The 22,680-nt window shown below is 39.4% G+C and overlaps 2 protein-coding genes across 11 annotated transcripts; one reads left to right on the top strand and one right to left on the bottom strand.

Moving 5' to 3' along the window:
- Nucleotides 1–448: 448 nt before the first annotated feature.
- Nucleotides 449–20,256, bottom strand: KIAA0753 (KIAA0753 ortholog). Of its 10 annotated transcripts, none has more exons than XM_055721603.1 (17): nucleotides 20,148–20,256; nucleotides 19,251–19,394; nucleotides 17,318–17,918; nucleotides 15,917–16,023; nucleotides 15,600–15,662; nucleotides 14,545–14,760; nucleotides 13,112–13,322; nucleotides 11,511–11,710; nucleotides 10,208–10,377; nucleotides 9,328–9,417; nucleotides 9,075–9,162; nucleotides 8,575–8,658; nucleotides 7,560–7,733; nucleotides 6,393–6,474; nucleotides 4,364–4,484; nucleotides 3,968–4,192; nucleotides 449–1,724 (listed from the first exon to the last, which is right to left on the bottom strand). In XM_055721603.1, the coding sequence occupies exons 2-17, from the start codon at nucleotides 19,338–19,340 to the stop codon at nucleotides 1,607–1,609; spliced, it is 2,640 nt and encodes an 879-aa protein (XP_055577578.1). In that variant the 5' UTR covers nucleotides 19,341–19,394; nucleotides 20,148–20,256; the 3' UTR covers nucleotides 449–1,606. The 10 variants fall into 10 exon arrangements, with proteins under 10 accessions (XP_055577578.1, XP_055577601.1, XP_055577592.1 ...); XM_055721626.1 differs by having other exon boundaries at nucleotides 7,560–7,730; XM_055721617.1 differs by having other exon boundaries at nucleotides 11,511–11,707.
- TXNDC17 (thioredoxin domain containing 17) lies at nucleotides 20,235–22,520 on the top strand. Its single transcript, XM_055721689.1, has 4 exons — nucleotides 20,235–20,413; nucleotides 21,158–21,239; nucleotides 21,544–21,619; nucleotides 22,236–22,520. Exons 1-4 carry the CDS (start codon nucleotides 20,272–20,274, stop codon nucleotides 22,302–22,304), a joined length of 369 nt encoding a protein of 122 aa, XP_055577664.1. The 5' UTR covers nucleotides 20,235–20,271; the 3' UTR covers nucleotides 22,305–22,520.
- The last annotated feature ends 160 nt before the right edge of the window (nucleotides 22,521–22,680 follow it).

The following is a 22,680-nucleotide window of genomic DNA, read 5'->3' as shown; positions in this document are numbered from 1 at the left end:
TCTAGCTTGCACGAGTAAATAATGCATTACAAAATCTTTTCATTAAGTTCCTTAGGAAGGACTGAAGAGTGTGAAGTCAGGGATCCTACCTAAAGCCTTCACTCCCCACACATTTCTGCTCCAAGAAGGCATCCAAATGCCAGAAAATTATCATCCGGAATAGAAGTTCACTTTGGCATCATCAGTCATCAGAGGATACCACCCATGGCACCATGGGATTTAAGAGAGAAAGTATGTTTACCTTGACAGATGACCATGCTACTTCAAGGCACATGGTAGTCTGACTCTTGTAATGTTACCAGGTACTCCCTCCCTTGCATCTTGGGTGCTGACTATTCCAAATGGGTTCAGATGGAAGTTATCTTAAATTAAAACTATGTTCACTCCTAAGAAACAAGTGTTTTTAAAAAATGTCTTGAAAATACTTTCACAAGCATATATAAGCATACACAGACACTATGGATTTAATCTTTTGGACTTAAAACCAGGCTTATCTGTATAATCTTGGAAATTAAAAAGATAAGTGCTTTAAATAGTGTTTTAAATTACAGAAATCACACATCAGCAAAGTCACACATCAGCAATAACACTTACATCGTTACATTTGGTGTAAATTTCAAGACAAAACAGTAAACCATCCTTCAATAAAATAATTATTTTTAAAATGTATGTTCTAATAAGAGAAAATAAAAATAATCTTAGAAGGTTAAAAATTATTCTGTTATAGGACAAACACTATTGGGAAAAAGAAATAAGTTAAAGGAAACAGACTGTTACATGGGATTTTGGGTTACCTCAAGGGTTGGATTTGCATTTCCCTAGAATACTACCATAAATACTTCTTACTCATTGCTGGCTCCAGGCATAGCTGAAACTAGTACACTGATTACTTGAAACAAAGAAGTCAACATCGCAGAATTCCCAGTTGTTCATTTATTTTATTGTTCTTTATTTCAATGAGATTCTTAAGAGGAAGGAACGTGGGGTTGGACCACTAAATGCGGATAAAATCATAATATTTTAGAGCACTTTAAAAAGAAAGGAAATCTCCATGATGCGTTTATATTGAAAAGTCTCCTTTGTCCATGCATGATGTACTAGTGATATTCAGAATCGAACAGAAGAGGTGCTACATTCAGACTTGGGGATGTCGCTACCCAAAGGAAGGATTCTCATGGCACAGACATTGGCTGTACTCATAGGTCAACAGCCTGCTTGAACTGTTCGTGACAGTGCTCGAACCCAGTCCCCCTCCCAGTCTAGTAAGATGATCACACATAAAAATGGATGAAGTAATGCAGGTATACAAATGGATTGGTACTCCTATCAAAATACATAAACTTTACCTGTAACAGTTTATTTCATTCTATTGAAACACTGGCTAAAAAAAGTCTGGATGAATGCAGTATAATAAAGTCTGAAAAGGAAAACGTTATGATAATGGCTTTACAAAAATCTGAGATGAATCCTTGATGGACTTAATTCACTTGGTGGACAGAATCTCACAGACTTTAAAAAAAAAACGCATGGAAAATTATATAATCAGATAAGACAGTTAAGGCTGAGGCTGACATCGCATTTGCTAATGGGGCAGATTTGAAAGCATTTATTGCACAGGCTGCAAAAACTCGGACGTGAACACAGCTTCTGCATAATCCTCACAAACATCCTGCAGCTCTGCTGCCACATCACATAGGGCTTCTTCTGTTAGTTGCTCTGCAAGACTTGAGGGAGAGGGAGGGAAGGAAAAGGAAAAGGTTCTGAAAGTCAGATTTAAAATTCCAGTCATTTGTGCCATTGATATCAATGTTCTGATTTTAAAAGGTAAATGCTTGTATTTTTTCATTCTTTCTACTGCTTAGCCCAAGGAAAGATCTAGTATGTGTTGTGTAAGATACCAGAAATTATTTCCTCAGTCCGATTCATAGCAAAGGACATACTTCAGGCTTAAAAGTGTTGAGAGATCTCCGTTGCTTTCTTTTTTCAAACTCTTAGATACTAATCCTGCTTTAGGAATAAGAGTTAACAAATTATGGTGCTCACCCAAAAGCCACTGAAGCAAATGGGAAGCTTTTTACTGATTTTAGCTATCACTTAATCAGGACTTAGTGAGAAAAACAAAGTTTAAGGAAAAGCGAGATGAGAAATTTCAATTTTCAGTGATCTCTGGACCACAGCAGATGTTACAGAATGGAAAACTATTTTAATGTAAGAACACAATTGTCTACTAGCCTTTTGAAAACTTCCCTTCAGTTCTGTGTATATTCTAAAAATATCATAACGTTAGTCTTCCCAAGACCTTTTGAGCATGGCATAGGAGTGGTTCTTTTGAACACTGTGGGATACTGTTCTACGGAAAAAGATCTGTAATGCCCTCCGGTGGTATGACCACGCCAGTGACGCATGCTGGGCATCGGACTGCGGCTGTAGCTTGATTTCAGGTAACATCAGGCAAATGGCAGCAGTGGAACCCAGCTGTCAGGAGACATTCACTGCCATGTCATCCACCTGCCAACCCCAAGAAGGTGCCAGTCCTCGCACTACCCAGCCTCACGCTAGTTATAAAAAGGTCAGAAGGCAGAATGCCAGCACTGAGAACTGACAAAGGCATATTTCAGTGGTTTAGTTCAGTAGATTCAAACACAGCGGTCTAACTATAGTTATTAAAACATTTGCCTGCTTATTCAGTTGGGCAAACCATCAATGCACGTAATTAACTTCACATGTGCAAGTCATCTCAAATATTGCAGAACCTGGTCCCGGAAAGGAAACACTGATGCAGATGTCAAATGTTGTTCAAATGAGCTATACCACTTATTTCAATGCCACTACATTAAAAATGTGTGCAGAACTTTAAAAACTGTTGGCAATTAAGCCTGATGCCCAAACTGCCAGTACAGCAAATTATGGCAAATCATTTCATCTACAACCACTGACGTTAGATTTTTTAAAAATTCTTTCTTAATACTCCAGAATTTTCTGGTTTCATTTCTCTCCTCCCATTGTTAGAAGTCTTCTGATTTCCACTGTACAGTCGTGCCAGTATTTCTTCAGTTCTGAAAGAACAGGACTAGCAAGATTCAAGTTCAGCCTATATTTCCGTGCATTTTTTGGGCTGGGACTTTACAAGACCAATAGGTGATTTCAGAAATGTATCATACATACTGAAAACGATTTGTAGGCAGTTGTAGGCTATCACTCATATGATATCGTAACCAGTGATATAATGTAGCTGCTCTACCTGTTACTGAGCACTTATTGAAGCTTCAGTGCAAGGGTGGGTATTTCAGCTTACATTGTACCCTGCCTGCTTTAGCAGACATTCAGTGTAACAAGTTTTCCTTGCCAGGATGTGAACAGCAGAGAGACTGTTAACTGCTTCTTCACCTCTTCTATTTGTACTAAGGGTTAGTAAGCCACCTATGTCACACTTCCCACAGTGAACTCCATGAAACATGAAGACTTGTGGAAGAGAAAGCAGTGAAATCTGTGCTAAATCCAGTTGACTCCTTTTAAAGAATATCTACTGTTGTTCCATGAAACATCAACTTCAAAATCCCTCAGCACAAAGATTAAAATTTGCTCAGTTATTTACAGCACTTTATTTCTTTTCCACTCAGAAAAAAAAGTTAATGTTGTTTTCCTTTCCTTCAATTTACCTGTTGATGACAGCCTTCTGAAAATAACGTTACCCTAAATTTCACAGTTGTTTTTGTGGTAACACCATAGAAAACCGTGAAAAATAATCACTCCTCCAGGACATTCTGCTCACATATCTTGTTTTATCCAACTACCTTAAAAATGAACACCAAGTACCAGTAGAGAAACAGTGCAATAGCCTACTGCTTCTGGCTTTCAATTTGGAATTTAAAGGGTCCCCTCCCCAGTCCTTACCTGAATAGGGACAGAAAAACCTTTTCATCAGCCCATACATTCACTTCAAAAACACAAAAGATAGTTCACATACCTCTCAGCAATCTGCCATGGATTGAAACTGCCTACTGCCTCATGGGAAATAAGCTTTAAGTGATGCTTGTATCTGCTGTTATAATCCAAGACGCTCTGGAGCATATGCTTTGGCACAGAGAGAGATACATAGCACTCTTTCTGTAGAGAATTCCGAGTCAATTGCTGCAGAATGTAATTTCTAGTCTGCAGCTTCTCCTCTGCTTCTTTGTTTTCATCAATATCACTGGAAATACACAATAGCCATTAAGCCAGAACTGGATTTTCAAGTACCTTTTTGATGGATCAGAAAACCTCTTCAAATAGTGACCATAATTTTCTATTATGAAAACACTATAATTAAGACACACAGCTCATATGCATCATAGTTTAGTGTAGGGATGAACAGTTCACTTACTTGCCATCAAAACGTTTTTCAAATAAAAAGTCCATTTCCGGCTCTGCGTGTCCAATTAATTTGGTTATCTGAATTGGATGAGGAGATGTAGGTATTGTAGCTACTGATGCAATTTGTTGTTCTAGAAGGAAGAAAATAACATTTAAAATTGTTCTTTAGAAGAGAAAAATTACATTTACTGCAGGTAAATCTTCACAAAGATTTTTGCTTCTTTTAAGTGTAAGTCCTTCAGATAAGTAGAGTATTGATGGTGACAAGCCCCTAAAATCTAAATTCAATACAAGATTTCCAAGACCTCAGAGTGTGTTAAAAGCTGAGCATTTTAGAAATCCTACCTTTATGATAAATAGTTTGTTGTGTCAGCGGATACTTCTAGAGGAGAGATAGAAAACACTACTCTAAAACTAGTGTAGTCTATTAAGCTTGGTAGTAAATCCAAGATGGGAAAAAAATCCAACAAGATTTGGGATAAGTCTTCACAAGTCTTATTTTGAGATTTTCCAACTAGTGTAAAACAGTACATTAAAGTGATCAGATACTCAGCTTGGAAAAATCAATGCAGCTTCACTGTTGTACTCATTCAAATAGTAGGATAAAGAAGAGAGCAGGGGGATGGGAAAAACAAGACGCTTAAGTCACCCTTATTAGCATGCCACCATGGCAAGCAGCATTAAGGTATCTATGCTTATGTATGGGAAACATCAAACTATTGTTTGGAATGTTACCTTTCATTAATGAACAGTTTCATACAGGTATTATTTAGGTCCCTCAATTAAAAATTTAGTCTGATGTGAAAAGTTAGTTACATCTTTCATCTGAAGGACTTTACATGCTTTCTTTTATTTTCTATTCAATAAAAACAGGCAGGAAAAATGTGATTAAGATGAATGGAAGCAACCAAACTGTGTTTTTTTTTTCAAGGATTGAATACTTTTTGCTGAGGCACACTGGACAATGAATTCTGTACACAAAAATCCAGATTTTCTGAGGCTATAAAAATTAAACTTGAGTGTATGCTGCAAGATCTAAAAACAATTATCACCACCACTTGAAAGGAACAAAGTAAATTACTCAGAAGATTTTTCTCTTTCCATCATCTCCTGTGTACTGCCAGAAAAACCCTAAACTGCAATGGATTCACTGCTACAGCAGTACTTATGTAACATTTACTCTTAAACTCTAAGCCATATAAACTGAAAGTTTATTAAAATAAAGGAAAGAAAATGGGAGAAGCAAACTAGAAGATACCTATCTGTTTGCTCCTGCCTAAAGTAAATCAACAGCAGGAACAAACAAGGCTGTCTCACTGTACCTTACCTCAGCCTGTGCACTTTTAAGAATAGTTTTGAATTCATCAGCATGAAAATTATTACTGCTAGGTGTTTCAAAGCAATCCAAGTCAAATGAGAACACACTACTGTTTTCAAGATTTAAGATTTACAGAATTTACCCAGTTCTTTTCTCAAAACTGAAGACAGGCAAGTCATGAAGAGCTTAACATGAAAACGAGTGACATGGCTTTTGGATACCTCAGAAAGTAAACTAGCTGTCTTCTGCAGTAAATCCAAGTAGCTTACGTGTGAAGTGGAGTGTATGTACTTATGGAATATCATCTTCACTGCATAAAAATCATTACTCACATTTTGGCAGAAAATATTTAAGCTAAGGAATGACAAATGCCTAGAAAAGGGACAATATTCAAACTTAACATTTGATGATTGGAAGTATGTATTAATGATTCCTATCCTTCAGCTAAGTTGCACTAGCAGTGCTTTCCATCCAAATGCAGCACCCAACAAAGGCAAGTAAAAATGCCAGCCTGTTCTCAGAAGAAATCCTTCCACTTTAAAATACTGACTTTAAAACTCTATTTCAGAAACTGTCCTCTGGAAGAAGCACCTGTAGTATAAAGTGTGTCTGGTTAGTGCTATTTGATCACACCTATTCGAATGATTTTGATCTCAAACCATGTGGATTTAAAGATACAAATTACAGGAAAAAAACCAAGTTGCATTAAAAAGACACTTACCCAGTTTGTCTTCCTGGGTCCAGAACTCTGAATCACTGTATGCAATATGTGTGAATCTCCTGCGTACAGCCTCCTGGTATCTCTGGTTTTGAACACACAAAATTAATCAATCAACACATAGTTAGCAGTTCAGCTGTGATAGTTATCACCCAATAGGAAAGCAGGTGATGATCCTCCTTGGTCAAAGTAGGCTTATCTTGCCTATTTAACGTAACACAGAAAAGGGTTTGAAATCACAGATAATGGTCTTGTTCAAAAATGCCATACTTGGTGACTCAACTAGTTGCCAGTACCATGGCAGCTCCTCCCATTTCACATCAACAGCAGTAAGCCAAACGACTGAAGGGTCCTCAAGCTGTTCCTCTCTTACCAATAGAGAATTCAAATGTATGCTTAAGTGCCTCATATAGATAAGGACACTCCACAATGTATAAACTTCATGCTTCCCACTTATGAATGGATCTCTAGAAGTAAATGGTACTGAAGTCAGTAATTCTAAGTTATGATAAATTTCACTGAACAGAAAGGTTGAAATGTGATGTGAACCAAAAAATGGAAAAGCTGACCAAAGCAAATTTTTTAAGAAAGCCATATATGAGAAAATTCAAGGCAAGTAAATGATAACTTCGTGAATATTTACATAGAAAGATGTATACATAAGGGCATAAACAACCATATACATCTGATTTCCCCATGTCACCCTGTAAAATATTGTGGATTGACAGAGTGTATTTCCTTGAGATGCTCATGCTACTAAAATACTAGGATCCTATTATCACAAAAATATGGGGGGTGGGGGGGGGTGGGGTGTAAAAAAAAAAATCATAAATATTCAAATACTTGCCAATTTGTGAGACAATCAACATAATTGTCATACTGATTTTCCCATTCACATATGATGATCTAAGTCACAAAGTCTTCAGGTGGGAAGCAAACTCAGATCTACCAACTCTAAAGCTAGCGATAAAAACCATTAGAGCAAATATTAATCTATTCTTACACAACGTTTTGCTGGAAGCTCAAACTCCTTCCAAGTGTTTCATTTCATACACTGATCCAGTCAGACCTTCCTTCATTTAAGAATGTAGATACTGACAGATACTGCAACTTATGGACAGTAAACAAGAAACTGGCACCAATGAGACCAACCAAGAGAGAAAATCTTACTTCAATTTCTTCCATTCTTTGTAACATTGACTCCAGACTATGAGTGTCAGCCACAGGCAGAGCCTCAGTCTGGAGCCTGCCACGCTGCTCCATACCCCACAGCTCCTGAGCAGTATCTTCCAAAAGATCATCCAATAGCTTATCACTCAGAATATCTGCATTTTCTGCAACCTGCTATTTAAAAAAAAAAAAAAAAAAAAAGCAACACAAAAAAAATCACACAGCCAGTGCAAGAAATAAACAAAAAAACCCAAAACAACTGTAAGAAAGAATGCTTACAAATCAAACATTCCTTACAGCAGCTTATGGAAATAATACAGTTGCCATTTCAACTTTTCCCTTCAATGAAAATCCAAATAAATTCTTGCTTTCCTTCCACTCATACAGTAAGCCAAATATATAAAAACAGGTTAGCATGTTCCTACCAATAAAATCAATGGATATGGAACAAGGTTGCTACGCAACTATGTTCCCAAATGGGAAGACAATACTGTCACAGGTTCAGAGATCACCCAGGAATTCAAGAAAGTCAAGTGAAGGCCTTCATCTTCCAAAACACTACACACACATTTAGCTTACCATATAGGAACAGTCTCACAGCAGCTCCAGGTGGTAATGAGTAAATATATAGGATACAGGCCACAGCCATAGGTTTCAGTTTTAGCAATTAGCCAAGGTATGACATCGCTATTCGTTTACTTGTATTATTTTATATGAAAATATTTTTCCTCCCAAACAACTTTACGCATTCAAGGCTGCATCAAGCAAAACATGTACAAGAGATGATGTTAGAAAGAGCTTTCTCATTGTTTCATATTGGACATGGCTACAAACCAATACTTTATAAGGCACACATGCCCACACAATGACAGTTTTAAAGATGTGGCTTCCGTGAGTTGAAATTGCTAAGTTTGGGAAATCAGTACTATTTTTCCAGATGCATTCTGCTATACAGCAAAGTTAAAAATTCATCTCAAATGTCAAACGACTTTAATCTAAGACAGATAGAATATACCTTCTCAGTTGCATGAGTTGAAAGGTGGGTTAAAAATGAAGAATCCTTCACATGACAGTTCGTTTCCAAGGAAAGATTGACCTTCTAAATAAAACACAAATCCTCTCATGATAATCAAGCTTTTTGTATTATTAGTCATTAGTACTACTAGTACAAATTTATTTAAGTCATTAAATACAATATTTTAAGAATTATTAAAATAATCTTATCAAGTCTAGTCATGTTCAGCGTGGAACTGTTATGACCGTTCAAAAACAACTTAAAAATGCATCTACTTGACAAGAAGCTAACCAAAAAAGATTAATGCAGCTTTGCCGAACTTCATCACAATAATTCAAGACCCACATACTGAAATGGAGATATACTTGCCAAACGTCCAAAACTGTGTTACTACATAAATATGACTTGAACTAAGTTGAAAAGAAACTGTGTTGCCCCTCTGTAAATGTTTAGCAAGTATAAACATCCTTCAAACAGAGCCATGAGTTTGACTGTACTACCTGTGTCCTGTCTAACAGAGGTTCTGAACACTCCCATACTGCCTTCTCATCTTTGTCTGCGTACTGGGTTGGAGAAGTACTTTGTGACCTACACAAAAAAGAACAAATGACAATGCCATTCTGAAACTTGGTATGACAACAATAATTTAAACCCCCAAACACATAAATGTACTTTTTGGGGGACTGGTGGGAGTGGGGAGAAGACCATATCAGGTTTGACACCATTTAATAGCTCTTCAAAGTAACTCATTACCTTAATTTTTGTATTTCTTTAATTTCTCCTCTGCTAAGGTCAGCTAAAACCTTCACTCTTTTTGAAGTTTCTGCTTCAAGCCATGGAAGTCTTCAAAAATAAAACAGTAACATAGAGGGTTAAAAAATGCACATCCTAACATCTGAATTTCCGAAATAATGTGATTCTGAGTATTACTTCAGAAAACTTGCAAAAAACTTTAGAGGGAAAACGAATACTGACTTCAAGATCATATAGAGCCAGGAAATTTTCTTGAGAACCAGGGATCTTCAATTATGTTTCTGCTACTGGCAAACAGGCAACACCATGGCTATCTACAAATACTACACAGCGAGACAAGCTTCTTATCTTACCATGCATGCTGCCTAGTACAGATCTAGCAGCTGGATCTCCTGCTTCAACTGCCATAAGCAGCAGTCCCAAAGTAAACTAAATTTGGGGAGCCCTGGTCTACAGGATGCTCAGCATAGTTTAAAATAAATAAACCCATGCTCCATTAGTGGCTAGGACAAAGACATACATATTGTTCTTCTGGAACAGGGAGTTAATACTTACATTCTTAATGCAGTGCCGAATGGCCATTCTGCATACTGTGTGTTTTGTCAAAGCCATGCCTAGCATTTTTTGGCCTGTGAGTCACAGACAATACTTGGACCTGATCCAGGAAAAAGCATAAAGCAATGGCTCTTCCCAGGCTGTATGGATGAGGCCACTTCGTGCCAAGTAAAAGAATACAACTATCTGGAAGTAAGCTGTGCTGTGCCACTTGCCTTCGCAATCTGACAGCCAGGCCAAATCCACCCTATTTACTAGCACAAGTACAGCAGCATTTCCACAGGAAAGCAGGGCTAAAAGAGGTTCCACTAGATTGTGAACATACCGCCTAGGTGAAACATGTGGAGAGGTAGTGTTTGGAGGCACGCAGGGTATTCTGCTCTCCTTAACAGGTTGTTTGTTCTCCTTTAGCTGGAAAGCTATAGTTGTCTCTTGAAATCGGGCATGCTTTCCTTGAGGCTGTACCCGTCTTGATTTTAAAGATTTTGGCATTCCCTTAAAATGAACACAATCACATTTATAACATACATTCCAGTTGCTGAGTTTTTAAAGTATTTTGCATGCTGCTTCAGAATTTGTCTTGAAGACATGCCTACTGGCTTTGTTGCACAGTTAATGTACGTGGAGGTTTTACAACTGATTCAAAGGGAAGTACAACTGTGCCTGAACAGAACGTATGCATAATCCTGCAACTATTTTTTTTGTAAACAGTCCCAATTTTTCCAGTGATGTTCTTCATGGGGAAAAGATTCCTTTGAAATTACCAGAATCAGACTCTACATTAACTCTTAACAAATCCAAATAGAAGGTTTCCACGGTAACATTTTATTCAGCCCTGAGACTATACTATTGCCATATTTGTATTTTCTACAAGGACACTTAGACTAGTCCCCTCAGTATGAATTTCTGAAATGCTTAACTTTCCTGCTCACAGCCCTCACTTTTAAGATAGATAGGGGAAGCAATGAAAGTTACATCTATGTTACTGTATCAGATCTGCCTTTTCAAGCTTAAAGTGATACTCTGAGGAAGGGGGGGAAAAAAAGTGTTTTATAAGAACCCCCAACTATTTGCAAAATGTAGCACTTTGAAATATTCTTTAAAGAACTCATTTGTTTGCATTACAGAAGCCTTTTGATGGTTGCAAGGAGGACTCACCAGGAACCAGAATTTGTATTGTGAAGTTTTTATCATTTCTGTAACCAACAAAGTCAATCTGCCTAACTTATATCCTCCTACCAGCATTAGCACAACATTACTGCTGAGCGCATTTTTCATAACAGGATGACCAATAAGAGAAAAATATTTCAGCTTTAATTTCAAGTTGAAAAATAACCATGCTAATTTCAAACATGAAATGAGTTTCAGCAAAAGTTTTCCTTGCTAATTCTGTTATTAGTTCTAGTTGCACAGTGTGTTTCCAAGGAACAGCAACACTACTTTCAAAAAACATTTAATAAAATTGTCATAACCACTAAAAATAATGTGGGTAGATAACGTACTTTATGCCTCCTAGCTCAGAATAAAAAAATTGTGAGGAAGTGCAAAGTGTGACAGTGTCTTACAACATGGAACAAAACTCAGAGAACAACTAGAAGAAAGCATAAATTTTTTTATCACTTCCATACCTGTGATTTTGCAGGTAATAACATGCTTTTCTTCTTCAAAGGGCCACTTTCAAGGATGGGATCTTTTTTTACAGCTCTAGGTTGCACCAATGCATCTACGCTTTCTTGTAAAGTGGCATTTCTCTCTGGAGTAGGTGGGTCATTTTCTTCTCCGAATTTATTGTGCTGTGTATAAGTACAACTGTTTGCCTTCTGAACTGCTGAAACATTTGCAACATGTCAATGTTTATCTGTACCAAAAATAAAACTTTCAACTGTAAGTTGAAAGGGGCAAGAATCATCTTTATTTCTACACTTGATACTTCTGTTATGCTAGGTATACCTAATCATGAACTTTTAAGCTCTACCATAATTTTAAAAAAGTCAAATAAAAAACGAAAAAACCCAAACTCTTTTACTTCCATCAAGTATTAAATAAATTGTCTTTCTTACACTGTTTCAATGGACAGGAGATTTTGGGGTTTTGTGTGCATACACATATTTACACATATATAGGTATTTGAATACACATAAGTATGAAAACCATGGGAAAGCCATATGAAGTCTAGGCAATGGTAACAAAACATGCTTTTTTAAGCAGCAAGACACATGGAAATAATTAGATGCTTGTCAATATACTGTCTCTCTGGACTGCCAAAGATTAATACATCTCATGGAATTCTTCTCACCCTTACCTAGGCATAGAAAGGAATACTTACCTTATCTAGGGGTAAAAAGGAATACTTACCACTCTAGTAAAAAACAGTAGGAGATATGAGAAAGACACCCCCAAGAAGAAAAACAATTAATACAGATTATGTAATAATGTAATAAGCTATAATGGCTTTCATGAGGTGTCAAAATACTTCAGGTGGTAAACAGTAAATTACATCACATCAACCTGAGAAAGAATAAAGCCCATTTCTTCCATATATCAAGTAAAAGAATAATAAACTAAACCAACTCCCAATAGTTGCATGGCAAACCAGTAGTGAAAAAAACAAGCCTTCAAAAAAACCAGCTTAACTATCAGTTAATGTGTCTCTAAGTACTGCAACTCTGATTACTGTGCAGAAGACATTAACATTAACGAGCTGGCAAGAACAAAACATAGCCAGCCCCCTTAAAAGCTGAGAAATTGCATAAACCAAGGAAATTCTGAGCCAAGGCTTCAGTGTATCTTTTCACTGTAAACCGTTCATCAATAGCTTTGTTGGAAATTTGCAAAATGTCAGCAACTTTGCATTCCAAAATAGTACATTTATGCAGTATTATCTACATAGATACTTGGAAATATTCCGTATGCACCATTAATGTCAACTCATAAACTGCCATTTAGCTGTACACTGCAGAAAAACAATCCAAATATAGCCCACAGTACAAGAAATGGACAAAAATAGGAAGAACATGATCATAATAATATGAACAGGCATATAAACCTGCAGCAGGTCTATCATCTCAGGGAAACAGTTGAAAAAAATGCACGGCAAGGCTATGTGAATCTGACAACTACATATGGGCTGTTACACACTTCTGACCAACAATACGTAACATACTGCAAAACTGAACTGCAGATGATAAGTTAACTGTTAAAAATGTATTTAATAAATTAAAATACAAACCAGTCAGGAGACTCCTGGCAGCTGGAGGTTTTCTAGGTTCTTGCCCATGCTGTCCCTTTAAAATGAGAAGTTTGTTTTCTCCTTTTGGAGATATAATCTGTTTTCTGGCTGGAAACATCTTAGTGTTCCTTGGAGATTTGCTGTCAGATGCTGTAATACATTTCTTCACTTTTTGGGGTGTTCGTTTCTTTTCCAGCAGTGCATCCAGATCCTGCACCATATATTTACAATTTTAATTACTCTCTCAATAAACCTGATGTAGTAATAAGCAGCAAATTCAAGCTTCTAAGTAGCTGGAACTTTTTTGGTGTGGGTTTTTTTTTGTTTGTTTTGTTTTTTGTAGTAGTGATTATTCCTGATAGCTTATTCATGCAGAAGCTTCTTCATATTATCAACTTAAATCTTAAAGAGAAAAAACTTGCATTTTTGTATTTACAATTGAATCTAGCAAATTAATTGCTTACAGCATGTTCAAAAAGAAACAGACACAAAGGCCACAGACAAAAAAAAATAAAATGCTCACATGACTATGGTAAGACAGACAGGCACTTCTTCCAATGCTAAGCCCAAATTTAAACAACTCTACCTCTTTTCCAGTTCCCAGGCAATTAGCACTGTTACTGTTCTCATAAGTACTTCAGAAGAGTAAAAATAAAACCACAGCTCTTAAAACTAGAACAATATTTTAAGGAAAATAAAACACCTTACAGCTGTTTTATCAGTTGCTTTTATTCAAATTAATTAAATACTATTTTTGTAATAGTTCAGGTTTACACAGGTTCTTACTTAAAAAAATAATCTTGTAGGTAGGAAATGCAGCAGGAAACGTGAATCAGAACTTTTCTATTATACCAACAACACATTTTAAGATAACAGATATCACTAACAAAAGCCATTTGAAGGACACAGAGCTTAAGTAACTCTTGTAGCTACAACTTTATCTTCTGCCTGGACAATTCTGAACCCACCACCATGTGTGAGGCTCAGATGCTCACCACTAATCCTGATGACTAAAGCATGCATCGCAAAAGAATAAACACATGACTTACACCAATGTATAAAATCCAATTCTTTCAGTGCTGAAAATGGCAAATTAATCAGAGCAACCAGTGCTTTGTTGTCACTGTCACTACCAGTCCTTATTCTACCAGGAGAGCCAATAAAGACAGGGAACAGCATCAACAAGAACCGCAGCAGGTGGCTCCCATGTTTAGGACGCAACTCTATTTTACACCACCATTATTTAGGAACATAAGAAACACATTTATACATTAGAAATGTGGCCTTTAAAAAAAACAACAACAAACCCAAAACAAACAAAAAAAACCCAACAGGAAGATATTCTGGCATTTTGTGAACACACAATATAGTTTGCAGTCTCATATTTCACAACATCTTTTCTGCTTTGGCAAAAACAAAATTATTTTTCCTACCTCAACTTGCAATAAAACATCTATGATAATGTCAGAAATGGAAGAATCCACTTCTAGCTTGGCAGAACAGAGAGACAGTTGTCGAATGAGACTGCCCAGTTCCTTGTAGTGGGTAGGAATCTGCTGCTCTGTTTGATCTGTAAACTGATTGGCAAATGCCTGCAAGGCTCGTACAGCTCCTCTGTGTGCTGCTGCCAATCTGGATACAGCTCGAGACTGGAAGTATGGAAAATAAATGCTTTAATAGCTATAGTTTCTACAAATACTGATAGTATTCAAAGAATTGTTGTCAAGATTTCAGGGAGAAACACGCAGGCTTGGGATAATTCTGATGGGTATGAGGCCACTTGTGAGACACAACAAAACTGGCATTTAAGTAATCTACTAAAGGTGCTACGCAACAGTACTCATATCAAGTATCATGCTAGCCTCAGATAAAATAGCCTGGTTATAACATATTCTGATGTTTCTACTACCTATGCCAACAGAGTACTGTAGTCATGGGCTTGACCCTAACATACAAGAACTGCACAAACATAAAGCATTCTCCATCCTCCAGTTTTTGTTACAAAAGAAAATACTAGTGATGGAAAAGTACAAGAGAACACAAGGACAGTATCAGCCAAACAGTAGGCACAATCTCAGTACTGCCTTTCTGAAAGATGCTGGGCCAAGAAGAAAACCAGGAAGGGGGCTGGTAAGACTGAGTGGCATCAACAGGAAATCAAAAAAAGGAGTCAAATGTAGCACACAGTGTTAATCAGAAAAGGAAGTGGAATGAAGAAGGAATTAAAAGTCACATAAGAGCAGAAGACCAACAGCCTTCCTCTCCAATTTACTGCAGACAGGTAAGATCTGAGAAGAGGGAAGCAGCAAAGGCAGTATCAGACCAAGCAAGACATACTTCTTGTGAAAATGAGTTGAAAGGTCAAGATACAAAGAAAATCTCCCTTCTGGAGAGGGCTCAGGTGTACCCTATGCAGTCAAACTCAATTAGCTAGAAAACTTTATATCAATATAAGTTACTCACAGCCTGAAGGATAATTACATCTTACCTTTTTAGTATGTTTGATTTTATGAGGACTCAGTTTCTCTAAATCATCCTGAATTTCTTTTACCTGTTTATCAAGGAAGGAGGGGGAGGAGAGGTGAGTCAGTCAGAATTAGCTCCATGCCTATAAACAAATAATTAATGCCCGAGTGAAAGTCCAAATTTTCCAATGGTGACGCTCCCCTCTCCAATCACACCATTCAAATCTAAATCAAGTTCAGAGATAACCTGATTGAATTTCTCTCGTTTCAGTTCATTTCTGTCAAATTCATCACAGTCAACTAGCTACTATACACACCAATTTAAAACACTGGTTCCTACCTGTTGCTGGAGTGCATACAGCATCCGAGCTGACCGTGCAGCTTGCTTCTGTCTCCTAATACAAACTCGTTGCTCTTCATCAGGATCTAAAATTTTTCTCTCTTTCCCTAAAAAACATGAGGTTTAAAGTTTCATGTCTTAATTTAACCTGTGAAAATCCTGATTAAGCCACGATAAATAATTCAGCAGCAAGACTCTTTTGTGCAGAACTAATACACAATGCATCACGTATTTTGCAGGGATCCCTTGAGCAGTAATGCAAGCTAGTAATTTCAATTCTACATCATGTCTCTATGTAGAATTTGACTAAAAATGCTTATCAATACAGCTTATTAGTTATAGTTTACAAAATCACGTGACCCCTTAGTTTTATTATAAAGTTATAGGTAAAGCACTCAAAGTGAGGAATGGTTAAACTCTGGCTAATTATTACAAAAGAACCAACATAGTGTATACTGGGGTTGGCTGGGATGGAGTTAGTTGTCTTCAGAGTCACCAATATGGTGCTGTTTTGGATTTATGACTGCAACAGTGCTCATGACGCACCAGTATTTTGGCTATTGCTGAGCAGTGCTTTGCACAGCACTAAGGATTCTCATTTTTCAACTATGCCTTGCCAACACATAGGCTGACCCCAACTGATCAAATGGATACTCCATGCCATGCACAGCAATAAAAACTGGAAGGTTCTTTGGGGAAGGTTGCCATGGCCCACAGATTGGCTGGGCATTGGATCTGCTTGTGGGAGGTAGTGAGCGATTACCTTTGCATCACTTGTTTTGGGTTTTTCTTTCTTCTTCATCTTTCCTTCCCTCACTAAACTATCCTTATCTCAACCCCTAAGTTTTCTTGCTTTTAATCTTCCTATTCTCTCCCCCATCCCACTGAGGGGGATATAAGCACAAGCATGTGGTACTTCACTGCAGACCGGGATTAGCCCACAACACTGTGACAGAAAGCACATTAATCATGCTACTTACTGTACATCCATAAATTAGGTGAGTCAGACTTGTGAAATTAAATCTTACCAGCTGTTGCCCCCTTTCTTGTCACCGATAAGAATGTGGTTAATTATGATACTGTTTTTTCCAGCCTGAATATCTAGCCAATAGGTCTACAGACACCAGTATTTTTTCACCCACATTATTAAATAGCCTACCACTAATTTACTATCATTGCAGGTTGGACTGGAACTCACCATACTCAAGAGATATTAAACCCTACTATTGCTTAAACTGGTTAGCCATTCTAGTTTTCATCCCCATTTGAAAAAAGTTAATGGTTCTCAAAAATCCAGAACTAAATATGGGTTTTAATCCAAGCCAAAAAAAAAAAAGAAAGAAAAACAAATCAACAAACTACTGTATATTTATATAACATAATTATTGTTCAGTCTTACACCTTTTTTAGTCAGTTCTTCAATTTTCTGGACATAGTTCCTCAATTCTTTTTGCAGCCGCCGGACTTCCTGCATAGTTTTACCTTCTTTTTTGTTCACATTTGGCTTGGGGTCTGGTCCTGTGTCATGGGTGGGTGGAGAGTCCAAAACAGCTGGTATTACCTTTCCCTCATTTGCTGTGTAAAGAAAAACTTTAGCGCCAGAGGCGGTAGTTTCCAGTTTAGAAGGCTGACTGAGTTTCTGCTGATATTTCGAAAGAGTTTGAGACTTCAGTGCATTTTTATTTTCTGGACTTGTGAATACTTTAGTCATGTGCTGGTGTGACTTCTGGACCAGCAATGGTTTATTGACAGCATCTCCAAACACTTGCTCTTCAAGATGTCTTCGTTTTATGTCCCTTTTGGCTAGTTGAATAGCCAATTTTAGTCTCTCCTCAGATACCACTGAAAACATGCCAGAGCTTCTTATGCTGGGGTCCTCACTTACAGCTAGATTTCTCTTATCATTGCATGCCTTCAGTTTTTCTATTACAATTGGACGGGGATTAGATAATCTGAGAGCCAAGTTCTCTGGAAGTGCAGGAACATTTCTATTAAACTGGAGCTGTACCAAAGTGTAAAAAAAAGCTGATGTTACACAGAACACTTTACACAGGTAATGTACCTCTAGCATATAATAGTAAGGAAGATAGATCTTCTTTCGTATTAGAATGCATTCTGTCATGATGGTGCTTCTTCAGTGTATGCAAGGCATTTTGTCCACTCAAACAAATGCCAGTAATCAGAATTATTTTGAATTAAACATTTAGATAATCTTGTAAATAACATTAGGCACTTATCTGCAACTTCGGATGGGCACCTTAGGAAGGGTACACACACTGAAAAATCTGCACCAAAGTGACTAGGCAATGGACAATAAATGCCCTTATAAAGATTTTTTTAATAGTTCTTCCAATGAAATTAATGAGTTATAACAACAATTAACATTAGTAATATAAATGGGTATGATTATATCATAATGATTTAGTAAGGCATTACTAAATTTACAAGAGAGAAAAAGATGGAGATGCATGACGAAGGAGAAATGGAAAGCTGAAACATGGTAACAGAATAAAGTTTCCAGGTTCTTTTTTCCATGTAGTAAAGTAAGAGGTTAAAATAGTATATTGGTTTAGACTAGAATAGTGTTAAATTTCTTCATAGTATTTTGTACAGTGCTGTTTTGGATTTGTGATGAAAAGAGCATTGACAGCACACCAATGTTTTAGTTACTGCCGAGCGGTGCTTACAGAGTGTCAAGGCTTTTTCTGCTTCTCACACCACCCCACCAGCAAGTAGACGAGGGGTGGGCAAGAAGTTGGCAGAGGAGACAGTCAGGACAGCTGACCCCAACTGACCCAAGGGATATTCCATACCATATGACATCATGCTCAGCAATAAAAGCTGTGGGGAAGAAGGGGAGATCATTTACAGTTACAGTGCTTGTCTTCCCCAGTCACTATTACACGATGAAGCTGCAGAAATGGATGAACGCCTGCCTGCTGATGGGATGTAGTGAAAGAATTTCTTATTTTGCTTTGCTTACACGCACAGCTTTTGCTTTAACTATTAAATTGTCTTTATCTCAGCCCATGAGTTTTCATGCATTTACCCTTCCGATTCCCCTCCCCATCCAGCTGAGGGAGAGTGAGCAAACAGCTGTACGCTGAGCTGCCTACTGGGATTAAACCACAACAGACAGGTAAATATTTACAGATTTGGTTTCCGATCTATACCCGTACAAAAGAACCGTGTCAAGATTATGTATGACAGTATCATGAAAGCAAATATGCACGTTTAACAACGACTAGCAGGCTATCTGAGGAAGTGGGTCGTAATCTTCTTGATGATCACAAATGAAAACCAATTGAGCATCGCTGCAGAAATCAACTAATACCTGTGTTTGTAAAGCCTCTGTCTCATTCCTGTGTAGCTGGGCAGTGAATGCAAACGTAGCATCAGACATAGCTGTCTGGCTTGGCCCCATCACATCGGCTCAATGCTGAAAACCCCGTTATTTTTCCTTTGTTTACAATTACAACTGTGAACACAAAAAGAATCATAAGTTATTTCTGCCTCTCAAAAGCAATCCCTGGTGTCAATATGATGTCAATAACGGATAGTGAACCAACCTGGGGAGGCATGTAGAAACAGAAAGCGTAACGCGTGTGCTCATACAGGTGGTACACAAAACAAAGAGTACAATCCTGCCATTTAAGGTAAAATGTACAGTTTATAGCCTTCTTTTACATACCCCCATGGAGAGCTGAGGAGCACCACAACGGGGGGCGGCACACGCCACGAACCCTACGACGGCTGCAGAACTTTCATAGCTATGGCTCCCCCGGCAGGGGAAAGGCACCAGGTCGCAGGCAGAGCCCGGGGCAGCCGGGCCTGTGCAAAATCCGCCAGTGTCCACGGAGCACAGGCCGAGGGCACGCTCGTACCTGAACTGCTTCACAGAGAAGGATTTAAAACAGAAGCGAAGTGCCTCCTTCCTCTAGGAATTAAATAGCGCTGCTAAAACTCGATCGCGACTGAAGTACGGGCGTTGTCCCTACTCCTTAGCTCAGCCACAGGGACTCCCGTCCGGCCTGACATTGCCGGGGCGGCCCTGCCCGCCCGCTTCTGCGGGTCGCGACGCGAGGGGCGCCCCCGCAGCCCAGCCCTGTCGGCGACAGCCCGCGGCGGCCGCTTCTCCCCCGCATCGCCCTCAGGGCACGGCGGGCGAGACCGAGACCGGCCCCAGGGTGAAGGAGGGAGAGGTACGCCCCGCGCCCGCGCCGGGACCTACCGTTCAAACCCGACCATGGCAACCGCCGCCGCAGAGGCCACCGGGAAGTGGCACGGAGCTACGGGGCGCGACGGGGGCGCAGGCGGGGCGGGGCGGCCCCGCCCTTCCCGTCCCCGCTGCCGCCATGGGCTGGGAGGAGAAGCAGGTCCGCGGGTACCCCGAGTTCACGCAGACGGCGCAGCGCTATCACGGCCGGCCCATCTTCGCGCTCTTCTGCGGCGACAAGGATGCCGAGGGCAGGAGCTGGTGCCCGGACTGCGTGAGGGGTGAGGGGCGCGCCGGGGCGGCTCAGCGGGCACAGAGGCAGCGCGGCCGGCGGCGGGGAGCGCCTTGCGCCCTTGGCCCTCGCGGGGCCTCCCGGCAGCGGCTGCACCACCCGGGGTCCGCGCTGCCCACCTGCCGCTCGGGCCGGAGGCCGCGGGTGCCCTTCCCCTCCCACGGCTGGCGCAGGGCGGCCGCCCGCCGTGCCCCTCCCTACCCGGCCCCCATCGGCGGGGACCGCGGGCCGCGCGGCGCGGAACAGCGCGCATCGCACCGGCTTGTTAGCGGAGTCTGGCGCAAAGGCCCAGCCGACAGCCCGGCGCGGACCTTAGGATCGGTTAGTTCTCGCGCGGGTGGCGTGTCGAGAGGCAGAAGCGACCTAGCAGTCACTGCCTGGCCGGAAAAGGTGAAGGTAGCTCCTCAGAAAACACAGAACTTTCTGGATGATACCCGCCAGAGTGCATACGGCAGCCGCTTACTGCTGTTCCGATAGGCTTTCAGACAGGAGACTGGTTGTTTTTCTTGTTAAAGCAGAAATTGGCCTTTACTCAAAGACAAGTCCCTTCAGTGTTGAGCATGCAGTAAATTCTGCAAAGCTTGTGGCTGACCAGATGAAACAAAATACACATCTCTACCTGAAGCAGACAGAACGTTCATTAGCAGCCTTGCTGCTCAGAGTAGGTCTGTGGTGTGATTCTGTAGCGCTGTAAAAGTACTGACTACTAACAGATTTTAAAATTACTCTCTAGCTGAACCAGTTGTGAGGAAGGAACTTCATAACATGCCTGATGAGTCTGTATTCATCTACTGCCTAGTAGGAGACAGAGCCTAGTAAGTAACTGTTTTAATGCCAACAACTGATAGAACTTTGCTATTCCTGGACAGGACTTTAGTTACCATGTTGGAACAACTGACTGAACTGTCCTTTTCTGCAAGGAATGAAGCAGTTTGTTTATTTATTTGAGTTTTGAGGTATATACCATCCCCAATATGAACCATCTGCATGCTTGTTCCGACAAGTGGGTTGGGGAGGTGCTAGGCAAAGACCACTGAATCATCCTTTTGAAGGAATTTTAACAGGCTAACTTCAAGCTGCACCACTACAAGCTGTGCTTAACTGCTTCTTCCCAAACAGCTGGAAAGATCCCAACAATGAATTCAGGAAGAACTTGAAACTAACAGGAGTACCTACACTACTTAAATATGGAACAGTAAGTCATTTATTATATGTTCTAGATATACATTCAGGTGGGAAACAGGCAGGAGCTTATGGCTATGAATGAATGCAACCCATGTGTTCTGATACCCTCTCTTGTTTAAAAACAGCAGACAATTAGCAACAGCTCTTCTGCTCCTACCCATGTACTCTTCCTGCCATGAATGGCTCCTGAAGGGTGAACCACTCTGCTTCCTGTGTAATTTTATCTATAATATGTACACTCAGCATGGTGTGGTTGAGGAGTAGAGAAAATTCTTAGCAACATACTGTTAAGCTTCCTGAATTGCAGCTCCTCAAATGTAAAATAAAAATCCAAATGTTTAATTATGGGAGTGAAACAAGTTATATGCAGTGTATTCTTCAAATAGACTACAGCTCAAGCTTTAACTTGTGCATGTTATTTAAATTAGCAGTTACTTAGAAATGCTTCTTCCAAGGCCAGAAAATCCTCAGGCCTTTTTTAATGATTCTTACCCTTGCTTGCTCCGCACACTGCTCCTCCCCTTCCCAGAAAAAAAAATGCTGCAGTATGACTAATGTTAGTATGTTCAAACGGCTCTAGTCTAAAACACGTTTTTGAATTGCCCCTAAACCATCTTTTCTTTCAGCCTCAGAAGCTGGTTGAAGAAGAATGTTTTAAAGCAGAGCTTGTGCGTATGTTGTTTACTGAAGACTAAGTCCTCCAGTAGTTAATCATTTACGAAGATGTTAATCTCAAGTTATTTGCAGTATCCTTGCGAGGAATCTTTAACCTTTTTTAAAAACTTTCATGGTTAATTACTTCTGACTTGTCAAGATGAATGTAATTAAATTCTAGGTCCAAACCTTACACTAAAATCTTGCAACAAAAAAATGTATCTTTCACATTCAAATAAACTTGAGTTTGCAAAGTCTCTTTTCAAAGTAACTGAGCTCATGTTATAACCTGAGAAAGCAGCCTGCAATTACTGGAGACTTAACTGCAAAGTTATACCTTTAATAGTGGGGGGTGGGTGCATATAAGAGAAATGGGAAAAACCTCCTTAATCTTCCTAAATCTGACTTCACATAACT

This window comes from Falco cherrug, chromosome 1 (assembly GCF_023634085.1).
Source record: "Falco cherrug isolate bFalChe1 chromosome 1, bFalChe1.pri, whole genome shotgun sequence".
In the NCBI taxonomy this organism is placed as follows: Eukaryota; Metazoa; Chordata; class Aves; order Falconiformes; family Falconidae; genus Falco; species Falco cherrug.
The sequence above is the reverse complement of the archived record's forward strand: the minus strand, read 5'-3'. Positions and strand labels throughout refer to the sequence as shown.